The sequence below is a fragment of the Octopus bimaculoides genome, chromosome 1, assembly GCF_046866305.1.
Source record: "Octopus bimaculoides isolate indiv1 chromosome 1, ASM4686630v1, whole genome shotgun sequence".
Classification (NCBI taxonomy): domain Eukaryota; kingdom Metazoa; phylum Mollusca; class Cephalopoda; order Octopoda; family Octopodidae; genus Octopus; species Octopus bimaculoides.
Genome location: NC_142928.1, coordinates 26,063,153 through 26,076,536, shown reverse-complemented (window position 1 = coordinate 26,076,536; position 13,384 = coordinate 26,063,153). Strand labels below are relative to the sequence as shown.

The following is a 13,384-nucleotide window of genomic DNA, read 5'->3' as shown; positions in this document are numbered from 1 at the left end:
ATTAGAAAATATAAAGAAAAAACTATACAAATTCTTTAAGAATTATGGTTTAGATATATTTATAGAGAAAGTAGTTAACTACTTAGATGCAAACCTAAACTTAGTAACTAATAAAACCCAACCATTCCATAAATTAAATGAGAACCTTAAGTACTTTAATGTCTATAGAACCTATCCTAGCTCAGTCAAAAAAACACCAATAGAAAATATAAGTAAAAGAATTTCTATGTTAGCCTCAGATATAGATACTTTCAATAAACATGCCTCTTACTGTAATAGTTCATTAAAAGAAACAGGATATAATACAAAAATTAAATTCTTTAATAATTACGGACCCAATAATAATACTAGTAATCATACTAACGCTCAAACCAACTATAGGTGTAATGGCAAATATAATAATAAACAATATAAGGAAATGAATGAAAATAATTATAATATACGCATAAATAAAAATAATAATAAAATGATCATAGTATGGATAATACCAACAACAATTCGAATGGAAATAAGCATAATTATTATATACCAACGAAGAATACACTGACAATGAACAAAAATAATAAGAAGAATTATAATAATAGTAATATTAATAATAATAATAAACATAAGGAAATTATATTGTTAATTATGCCTTATGAGGTCCAAATAAAAACCAACTTAATTAAAGAAATTCTGAACATAATAAAAACATCCTTTAACGAGAAGACAACGTACTCGAAAATATTCTCAAACGAAACTATCACAGTGGGCTATTCTATAACAAGTAATGTAAGTAATATTATATCCCTAATAAACAATGTCAAATTTAACAAATTCCATAATAACAATTTAACTAATATTAACGATAGCTGTGGAAGAAATATAACAAACAAAAAACATAATCGTATTTTAAATAAATTTATATGTAAAGACAAATTCAAATGTAGGATATATAATAATTAGATAACGCAATTTATAAATGTTCACTAACCCCTAATGATAATAAGAAAGAATATATAGGATCCACAGCGAACGAAATTAAAAGAAGAATTTCCCAGCATTATCAATCTTTCAAAAATTCCAAATCATTAAATTCGATGGGTCTAAGTAAATACATATGGGAGTTGAAATCTAATAAAATAGAATACACCCTTAATTCGAATATCATTTGTAGAGCGAAGTCATATAGAATAGGTAATAAAATGTGATTATTATGCACAACAGAGTTTATGAAAATACTCTAGTTGAGTGAGGTATTATTGACCAGTATTGAAGAGAGAGAAAAAAAATGTCGACATAAGATTAACTTTACGTATAGCAAAAGGGGAAAGCATATAATATTAAAACACATTCTTTTTTACTGCGTTTTAATGAATGCCTCAACAACATTAAGTACTTTATTCAACAGTCCCATTCTAATAACATAATTATGATAGGATATTTTAATCTCCCCTGTGTTGATTGGTCTACAAACAGTTTGTAATCAGGCACTCTCATCTCAACCGCTGACAAAGAAACAGTAAATTTACTTCTCGATTTTATGAAAGAGTTTTTGTTGTCCCAACTTGTCCTTGCACCAACAAGGTATCATAAAATTTTAGAACTTGTGTTTAATAACCACACTATTATACAATATTACAGTGGAAAAAACCCTTCCCTCAGACAATGATATTGTTTACAATTACCTGAGATTCCACCAGCAGAAGGCTAACCCTAGTGACCTCTCCCCAGCCCACCCATTTGATACCGTGGATCTTTATGATGCCGACTGGGACGCAATCATAAGAGAGCTATCCCATGTTGATTGGTCTTTCATACATGCACACACCTCCTCCAGTATCAGAATATCTTAGCAGATCTTTTTAGACATTGACACATGCATATGTGCTAAACAGAGAATTGCATGCGGTGCATGAAGTTCTGTACATGTTTCTTTGTCTCATAGTGGGGACACGTTGTTCATTATCCTAACAAAATCAGCTTTCAGTATGTTGATTTTCATGTTGTGTAGCAAAGCTGTGTTCTTGTGAACAACATTTTTGGAAGCTATGGGTTTCATGTAATAGGAGTGGAGGAGCCGAACACGGTTTACTTAGAAAAGTTTTGACAAACTTTGATATTTTAGAAGTTATTTCGTGTTAAAGTTGTCGTATTTCGGTAATTTCAACCAATCAACGACATGTATTCATTTGAAGAAATCTACAGCTGTTTGCGATAATAATCGAAGAGGAATGACTTCCAGGTCACCTCTACTAAATGTCACCACTCTGTTCTATTCGTGTGACGAGCGAAGAAGATGCAACATTTATCCTTTCTTCCTTTCTAGTCAGTACCGTGCATTCCTTAGTCTTTTCCCATCCTTCCACATTATCAACTAGCAACCAGCGAGCCAGTTTGTTACTGCCACTACAATTACCGTATTTTCCGGTGTATAAGCCGTTATTTATTTTGTTTTGCCTTCATGTTTTAATAATGTTATTTTTTAATTAATAAAGACTTTTATATTGACGAAATCTGTTTGTTGTTGATTATAGTAAGATAAAATCATGACAATAACAATACATCTCATAGTTGAAAAATAAGGCGTTTTGAAACTACATATACGTCAACAACAAAAACGTTAGCTGCGGACTCGTAGCTCTATAAGTCTTTTAAACACCGGTGGGATTTATGCGTGAATAATACACCGATAGCGGGCAATCGAATACGTATATGTAAATAATAGTTCTCCTTTCCTGGTGATGATTCTTCGAGAACCAAATGAAAAAAAAAGCGTGCAACGCAGGCAGTAAACAATAAATAAAATAGAACAGAGTAGTGACATTTAGTAGTTCCTCTTCGATTGTTATCGCAAACAGCAGTAGCTTTCTTCAACCGAATACACGACGTTGATTGGTTGAAATTATCCAAATACGACCCTAACCCTAGCCCTAAGAGGAAATAACTTCTATAATACCAAATTTTGTCAAAAATGTTCAAAGCTAACCGCGTTATGCGTGAGACATTCCACCAGCATACGAAGTTTCAAACCGTTTAGTTAAAAAGAATTATTATAAAAATCTGTGAGCTAAACTGAACAGATCCTAAAAATGCGATTTTCTCTATACGAATTTTGTGATGTTAAATACACAGAATTTTAAAAAATTCTGCAAATGGATATTTGAATTTACCTGTGATGCATGATAATTTACCTGGGTTATGTATTCAACTAATATTTACTGGTATCTGATTGTTGAACATTTATAACCATGATCCATTACTACTGAATGCTTTATTGATATCTGCCAAGATTTTTTAATCCTAATTTTCCTTCTAATTATATATATATAATATATACAGAGAGAGAGAGAGAGAGAGAGAGAGAGAGAGAGGTATATAGATAGATAGATAGATAGATAGATAGATAGATAGATAGATAGATAGATAGATAGATAGATAGATAACTTTCTTTTATTAGCCACACAGGGCTGCACACAGAGGGGACAAATACAACTGTAGAGCTTTTCTTTAAAAAAATAAATAAATAAAACAAAATAAAAAAATAAATAAAAAAATGAAAAATCCGATCAAAAGGGATCGGTAGGGGCAAACAAACAAAAAAAAAGGGGGGGGGGTATCGTATATCACAGAAAATATCAATTGTGTAAAATGGGGTAACATTAGGTTTATCCATGGAGAGAAAAGCCTACGGAAAAGACCATGGTAACCTCAGTAGAGAATAGACACATGAGAGCGAAGTGCTCTCTCTCTCTCTCTTTAAAAAAATTTTTTTTTTTTCTAGATCTATACGATCATGCTCAAAGAGGTATCGTCACTCGCACGCACCACCTATTCAACATTCACCCACCTTTTAATGAAACTTTCACGAGACAAAAACTTTTTCTCTATTCTCACCTTCCTTTTCAAGTGATACTTGAAAACGTTGATGAGCGATTGGCCAGAGAGGTAAGTTTTCGTCCCTAATCCTTTCGCTCGGGTCCACCACACACATTCTTTCACCATGGCCACTAGTATGATGAACACTACCTTGCCTTCCCTGTTGAGGGACGGTGGTGGAGCAATTTGCACAATAGACTCGGCTGACAGGCGGACTCGTCCCACACGTGACAGCAGCCGTTCGGCATAAGCCCACAGGCCGGAAATCTTTGGACACTGCACGATTGCGTGCAGAATGGTTTCGTCGCTCTGACCGCATCTCGGGCAGTTCGGTCCGGTGTGTCTCGAACCGTGCCTGTAAAGCTTATCCCGAACGGGTAATGCTTTTCGATAGCACTGCCAGGCCAGGGATCTCTGGTGGTTGTCCATAGGTCCCGGCTCGAAAGTTGTCCTGAACAGGCGGGTCAGGTGTTCCTCGTCGACGCTCAGATTCTGCCCGAGATCGTCGTCGCACCTCCCCTCCACTAATCCTCTATAGAACGCTTTTGTGGAATCAAATTTGCACAAGATTGGTCCCGGACGGCAGAGTTGCTTGAGAGCAACGTGACACTCGCGGTGCCATTCGCCGAGCCTAGGTCTCTGTTTAATCCACGAACTGCAGTTCGGCTAAGGAGACGAGCTGCGGGAAAGCGCGCCGCACAAACGGCGACCACACCTGTTCACCATCGTCTAGGAAGCGCCGGAGATGTCGTAGTCTCAGCGCATGTCTGCGCATCATCAACCACGGCATACCCAGCCCTCCATTTAGCGGCTGTTGACAGCAAATGGATCGCCTAACCATCAGAACGCTTCCCTTCCACAAGAAGCGGATGAGTATGCGTTCCAGTTTGGTGATGGTAGGGTCGGGACAAGGCACGACAGTCAGTTGGTATTCGATGACGGATGCAATGTACGCGTTCGCCACCTCCGCCCGACCTTTTAGGGATAGCTTCCTCTCGGCCCATTGCCGGGTGAGAGTGACCACCCTAGTCGTTATTACGCCCCAGTTCTTCTCCATTTAGAGGTCCGGACCGAACCAGACTCCGAGCAATTTAACCGGCCCGTCGGTCCAGCGTCCCACGGTGGAGACGCTGTTAGACGACATGGGCTTGCTTCTCCAGGTGCCGAGCCGAAAGCCCACTGACTTATCCCGGTTAATGTTTGCTCCCGTTACCGCTTCGTATTCTTTTAGTCACTCGCCGACCAGCTCGATGTGCTTTTGGCTCGACACTATGACAGTGACGTCGTCCGCGTATGCAGACACGCTCGTCCCACATCCCAGCTCTCGTGGGATGCCCCTCAGCGTCGCCAGCTTCCGCAGTAGAGGTTCAAGAGTCAATACATACAGAAGGGCCGAGAGGGGGCATCCTTGACGAACCGAACACATGATGCCGAAAGGTCTGGATAGATGACCGTTTACGCGAACTACCGAGCGGATGCCGCTGTATAAGGCAGCGATCCAACCGCGGAAGACGGGACCTAAACCAGCCGCTATGAGGACGGCTTCCAAGTAGTGATGGTCTACCCTATGGAAAGCTTTGATAGATAGATAGATAGATAGATAGATAGATAGATAGATAGATAGATAGATAGATAGACATAAATATGCACATACATACATGTGTATGCATGTGTGTGTGTAAGGAGAGAGAGAAAGAGAAGGAAGGAAAGACGTACGTCACCATATAGTCATCGGACTATTTGACCTTGCTTCGACAAATGTTTTCATGGCTACTGTGGATCTACAGTATCTAAAGCAGGAGTGGCTACTTGGTAAGAAGCTTACTTCCCAACCACATGGTTCCCGGTTCAGTCCTAGTGAGTGGCATATTGGGCAAATGTCTTCTGCTATAGCCGCGAGCCTACTAATGACTTGTGAGAGGATTTGGCAGGCGAAAACTGAAGGAGGCCCTTCATATATATATATATATATATATATATATATATATATATATATATATGTGGGGGGGGTGTAGTTGTGTGTGTGTCTGTGTTTTTCGCCCGCCACCATTGCTTGACAACCGATGCTGGTCTGTTTACGTCCACGTAACTTAGCGGTTCCACAAAAGAAAGTAATAGAATCAGTACTAAACCTACAAAGAATAAGTCCTGGGGTCGATTTGTTAGGCTAAAGTCAGTACTCCAAGATAGCCACAGTCAAATGTCTGAAACAAGTAAAAGAATAAAAGAATATCTAACCTGCATATCTACAGATCATTCCCCTTCCGTAAACTGGGTACTCGGTAGATTATTGTTATCACACCACACCCTACATCTATGCATATGCACATGCATGTCTACAATCACACACATACATGTATGTGTGTGTGTGTGTGTGTTTGTGCGTGCATTTCTTTTCTTTTTTTCTTTTACTCGTTTGAGTTATGTGGCGGCAGCCATTGCTGAAGAACATCCACAAAGGGCTTTTAATCGTGCAATTCGGCCCCAGAATATATTCTTTTTAAAGACTAGTACCTACACTATCGGTTTCTTTTGCCGGACTGCTAAATTATGGCGATGCAAACATGCCAACACCGGTTGTCAAGTGATGGTGCAGGACAAACACAGACGCAGAAACACCCCCCCACACACACACACACCCACACACACACACACACATACACACACACACACACACACACACACACACACACACACACACACACACACACATATATATATATATATATATACCACATATTCCTTTCAGTTTCCGTCTACCAAAATACATTCACAAGGCTTTGGTCGCCACGAAGCTATAGCACGCAATGGGTCTGAACCTAGAAACATATCGTTGGGAAGAAATCATACGTATATATATAGTTATGACTCCATAGGTTTGTACATACATATGTATAAACATATATTATCATAACTTGCCTGAAGTTCTGATGCACCTACAGGTGAAATTTAGAGTAGCTACCGACTGATCCGATGGATGGATCGATCGATCGTTAGATAAATAGATAGATAGATAGATAGATAGATAGATAGATAGATAGATAGATAGATAGGCAAGAGAAATAATAAAGTATATTAAAAATAGAACGGAACACTACACAAGAGTATTTCACTAAGTTCATCTGTATTAGGGCGAGTCATACCACATTCGATTAATAGGTAAAGGAGGAAATAAATAAGTTATATCCTGGTTACTTCAGGCTTTCCTCGAGTTATATAGGTCACACATACTTCTCGTTTAATATTAGATACTACACTTTACTGAAAGTGAAATCTTATGTCATTTTGTTAGTTCCTCCTGTTTATATTTATAATCTTTTTGTTTTGATTCAGCTTTATGACATAAGGTAAATCCCCTGCGTCAAATATTATATATAAGTAACCTCAGAGTAGTTGGTATCTTCACAAACGAATATTATTTTAAGAAGCTAACACGCTCAAGCTTTATTTGATAATATCTACATATATTATAATATTGTCATTCTTTCCATTCCAAGTGACCGACCATTATAATGAATACCAACAACGTAAGTATACATATACTGTTAATATTAACTGCTATGTTCATATCTTTAGTCTCATTTCTATACTTACTCTCGTATCATTCATGGCAAAAGTAATATTTGTGCAAACGAGTGAATGATTTTGCTTATGTATCTTATTGAGATTGGTATTATACGTCTTGTACGTATTTTTATGGCTTTGGTATATTCATTTAATTCTTTGCTTTCGTACTCTCATATATAATTTTACGTTGACTCGTATATATTTATAGATTTATTATAGACATTTAATTGTTTGCTTGCTTTGTATGTTGTCTTTCGTTCCACTTCTAATTTATCTGAAATTGCAGTTAAATTAGAAGTGGAACGAAAGACAACATACAAAGCAAGCAAACAATTAAATGTCTATAATAAATCTATAAATATATACGAGTCAACGTAAAATCTGAAATTGCAGTTGCGTATAAACGAGCGCAAATTTGGCAGGTGTTAAAGTAGAATATCTGCAAATGCTTTATAGAACGTTAAAGCCGAATGATACCGAACCCATACTCTGTGTATTCATTTATCTATCTACTTAGTTATCTACTGGGTGACGTAAAGACCCCTTTCGGTCATGAATGCCCATGGGATTGCACGAAGAAATACACCCTCTGAGGCACAAGTCCGGGCAGTCCCGATGCATACCAGCCTCCCAGTTCCACGCCACCGATATTATCCAAGGGAAAGGCGAAGGGAGACGCCGCTTGGGACCAGTGACGTGGAACCTCAGTTCTACAACTGAGTGGACCGGAGCAACTTGAAATAAAGTGCCCTACACACGAACACAACGCATAGCCCGGTTCGAAAATCGAACTCACTACCTCATGATAGTGATCCCGATACTCTAACCACTGAGCCATGTGCCTTCACAGTAATCTATTAGAAAACAATCTAATCTTTCATAAATTGGAGTGAATACATGTGTATATGTGTATGACAGACAGAGAGAGACAGAGAGAGGGAGAGGGATAGAGAACGAAAGAGCGAGTGAGTGAGTGAGTGATTGAGTGAGTGAGTGTAAGTGTGCCTTGAATGTAGTATATTATTCTCACATTTGTTTATTCATTTAGCTGTGGCTCATATTGGAATGTAATTATTAATCTTGATGTATATATTTCGTACCAACCAGGTGATCCTCCAGGTTGCAATCTTCCTCCTCACCAATGTCGTATTGTTCATATCCTCGGCGTCAATTCGGACTCAATGTAAAATACCAAAAGACTTGAAAGTCCAATACGAGAAACTATCCAGCGCAGCGATCGGCAATAACTTTTTTCTACCAGCTGAAATAGCTCCAGCGGGAAGTGACCAACAAGAACTGACCGAAGGGGATAAAACTTGCCCAAAATCTTCTGTATCTACTGATATCATCCGCGAACGTTCAACCTGCCCATGGTACCTGAAAATTACCCACAATTCGACATATTTTCCTCCATCACGCACTGAAGTCGTGTGTCGCTGTACAGACTGCCTGGACTCTGAGAGTAACCACCAATGTGTGATGGTATATACTCCAACGACTGTCCTGAAACGTACAGTCGAATGTATTGATGGACTCTACGTTTATCAACCAAGTGTCATCCATGTAGCCACAGCCTGTGTGTGTGCACGGAAAATCGATGTAATACCCGGAGGAAATGAAGATGAATATGAAACATAATATCGGCCAAAATCATCAAACATCCAATTGTGTGTAACACAAAAGTTTTTCATAATGTTATGGAAGTTTCAGTAAACCACTGTGTGGTTGTTATAAGTAACACATACGAAACATGTACACACACGATAAATCATACAAACGCGTATATGCAAATATGCATTCTCTCTCTCTCTCTCTTTCTATTTCTTCCTCTCTCCCTCTTTTCTCACAGACACTCGGATATATATATATATGCGCTATGTATTCATATATATATATATATCCATACACACACACATATACAAATATATATGTGTGTATATAATTATGGGTATATTTACATGTATATAAGTATATATTTGAAAATACATACACACATGCATACATTTTCATACATACGTACAAGCATACATACAAACATACATACATACATACATGCATACATGCATACATACATACATACATACATAGACAAAGAAATTTCTGTCTCCTAACCGCTGTTCAGACATATTTCTTGTAGATATTTTTTTCTTGCCATTTTGAGAATTCCGAACGGGACTCCTATATTACTGTCGTATTAATTTATTGCCAAAATTTTCTTTCTTTTATGTATATATCGAAGCATATATGAAGTCCTTTTATTATAAATACTTGGAACAGATAAATGGTATTGGAATATATTTCCATTTACATGACATACATCTAACTTTAAATATCCCGATCATCATGGTTTAATCCTCATTATACGAACCAACCATTTATAACTACAGAGACAATTGCACGCAGATTCACCTACGCATCTCACCCTACTTCGTTGGCATTCTGTTGTATATAAATAAAATGTAACTACAGATCACAGTTCTAATAACGAACAACTTTTCATTGAAATATTCGTAACATTTCAAAAATGTAAATACAACTTTGATATTTCTATTTTTCCATAATGAATATCATAAGACATATATGTTAAATTGTATTATATTTGTTAATTCTCTAAATGAAGTATTAACAGTAACTGCACGATAAAGTGTAGTATATTGCCACTTAAGTGTGGCTGACCCCTAGGGGTGGATGTTAACATCCACCCCTAGGGGTCAGCCACACTTAAGTGGCAATATACTACACTGTATTATATTTATTTCATTTTAATTTTTGTAATATTTTATTCTAATATTTTGATATAAAAAAAAAATATATTATCAATACATAAACTGTCTTTTATGTTCTTATGTTTTTTCTCTTGCCTAAATAAAGCATGTAAAAGCTTCAGTCACTGACTCCAAGTCCAACTGAGCTCGAGTAAACGCACTCGAGCCTAGAATATGTAGTTAAAATTAATGAAGCTATTTTCTGCTCCTTCGAGGAAGAGAGAGCACTTTAATTTAACACTGAACGTTTATACAGTTTGACCGTGTCTGTATGCTAAGGAAACAAGAATATGAAGAGCGTCTCATTTAATCCAGGTATGAATATCAGGTTATTACCTTGTTCGCACGACACAGTATATACTGACCTGTTTTTAAAAAGGCAGCATCTATGCCAGTAATATCGTAATCCAAAGATTCAGCTTGTTGGATCGTTCTAAGAGCTTCTACATTTGACAAGAACTCAACTGTCAGTCAAGTACATTTTGAAATCTAATGATTACTACGAACGGATGAAAGCGCTGATTGAACTTTATGAACATAACAAAATAATTTTTTAATGTTAATATACCATAATAGGCGTAGGCGTGACAGTCTGGCTTCGCAACCTCATGGTTCCGGGTTTCAGGTCCAGTCCCGCTGTGTGGCACCTTCGGCAAATGACTTCTACTATAGCCTCGGGTCAACCAAAGCCTTGTGAGGAAATTTGGTAGATGGAAACTTAAAGAAGCCCGCACATAAATAAATAAATATATATATATATATATATATATATATATATATATTTATTTATTTATTTATTTATTTATATGCGTGTGTCTATGCCTGTGTTTGTATCTCCCCCTCACCACCACCACCAGCATCGCTTGACAACAGATGGTGGTATGCTTACGTCTCCATAATAACGGTTTGCGCAGAAGAGACCGATAGAGTAAACACCAGGCTTACAAAGAATAAATCCAGGGTTCGATTTCTGCTACTAAAAGGCGGTGCTCCAGCATGGACAGAGTCTACTCATTGAAACAGATAAAAGAATAATAAAGACCGTGAAAATTTTTTCGTTTTCGAATGACGTCACCATTAGTTCAATGAAACAATTCTGATGTAAAATTGTGTTTAAGAGTTCGTTTTGGTAGCGTCTCTCTATTGGTAAAATTTCAGATGCTCAATTCAAATTTCAATACTTTTGGATATCCTTGACGACGTTGTACTAACAATTTTTTTCGAGGATATTAATATTAATTTTAACATTTTCTGTACATATATATATATATATATATATATATATATATATATATATATATATATATATATATATATATTTCATGTAGAGTATAAAGGCAAATTTAAATGGTATAATTTGTTTGTACATTTTCTAGAATAAGGAGCCTAATGCTTCACCTTAGATCATTCCATATATAGCATTACAAATTTTATTACATTTAATAAAAAGATAATGAAAATTTCAGACAATGAGACGACAAAAAAGAACAGTTCTCCATACTCTATTAGCATGCCAAAGACCAGTATGGAGGTACAATGGGTCAAATTGACATCCGCATTTCATCCAAGCACCCGAAGGACCCTACACTCAGGCAAATACAGTAGTACGTCCTGATAAAGGAAAAATCGCCAGTACTAAACAAGAAGTAAACGTAGAAGGTAGTCATACCTGAATAACCACAGTTTATATATACACGGGTAGAGTTGTTAGTAGGTTGTTATGTAAGCGCATATATATATATATGTGTGTATGCGTGTGTGTGTGTGTGTGTGTAGGTAGGTAATTAGGTAGGTAGGTAAATGGACATGTAAGTAAACAGGTTGATAAATAGATATATAAGTACATAGGTAATACGGACAGACAAGTACACACGCATACATACACGCATACCTACGCAAATGAAGACTGAAAAACACGACCAAATACCCATATGCACACTTCACACACATAAAACACACATGGAGAGACACATCCATACATACATACATACATACATACATACATACATTCATACGTACACACATGCATACATATATATATATATATATATATATATATATATATATATATATATATATATATATATATATGTATGTATATATATATGCATACACATACATACATACATACATATATACATGCATACATACATACATTCATACGTACAAACATACATACATACATACATATGTGGATACCCTTTCACATTGACGCACACATGCGCACAAACAAACAAGCAAAAAGAACGCTGATAATGGACAGTCAACGATTATTAAAAAGTTTGCAAGACACAAGGACAATTTTAGAAAAAATAAATAAGCCAATGAGTGGAAATCGAACCGGGGAGTGTGTTAAATAATAAGGCACTAAAAGAGAATGACTTGCCCCAGACAAAATAAAAAGGTAATTGCTGTGAAAGGTAATTGTTGTGACGTAATTGTAAAAGTAATTGTTGTGACGTAAACTCTAACCATAACATAGAATACTTCTCCTTTTTTGTTATTGGGTAGCTATCCATTGACGTCACCGATAGTTGTGTATAGATAAAAAATGGGCTTCTTTTTTTGTTAGAATATATTTATGAATATGCCTATTTGTCATAAAGTAGAATTATAATTGTTTGTTTTTATTTTCTTATCCACCGATGTTACCAATAATTAAATACAAGAAGGACCTTTCCTAAAACGTTTTATTTTTTTATTTTTATAACATATTTTCATTATCGAATGACGTTACCACTAGTTCAATGAAGCAATTCTTATGTTTACTTTAAATTTCAATACTTTTGGATATCCTTAACAACGTGCTATTAACATATACTTTCGAGGATATTAATATTAATTTCAATATGATATATATATATATATATATATATATATATATATATATATATATATATATATATATATTATAAATTAACTACCAACAAAAATAATTGGCAAGCTAACTTAAAAAATCATCACCTAAATAGCAGAAAAAAAAACGACAGTGAAGGTATGCAGACTCTTCAAGAATCGATCCTTTTGGTTATATTAATAATAATAAAGGAGTTACGACGCAAAAACGTATATATTCAAATGAACATATTTATCTTCTTCAATATATATTTCAGTATAAAGAATTCATTAAGAGACTTAATAAATCAAAATATATATATATATATATATGTTTAATTGCCAACCAAGTTTGGCGT

The 13,384-nt window shown here is 36.0% G+C and overlaps 1 protein-coding gene across 1 annotated transcript; it reads left to right on the top strand.

Moving 5' to 3' along the window:
- The first annotated feature begins 7,271 nt into the window (after positions 1-7,271).
- Positions 7,272-10,046, top strand: LOC106868540 (interleukin 17-like protein). The gene is made up of 2 exons (XM_014913842.3): positions 7,272-7,385; positions 8,533-10,046. The coding sequence occupies exons 1-2, from the start codon at positions 7,371-7,373 to the stop codon at positions 9,061-9,063; spliced, it is 546 nt and encodes a 181-aa protein (XP_014769328.2). The 5' UTR covers positions 7,272-7,370; the 3' UTR covers positions 9,064-10,046.
- The last annotated feature ends 3,338 nt before the right edge of the window (positions 10,047-13,384 follow it).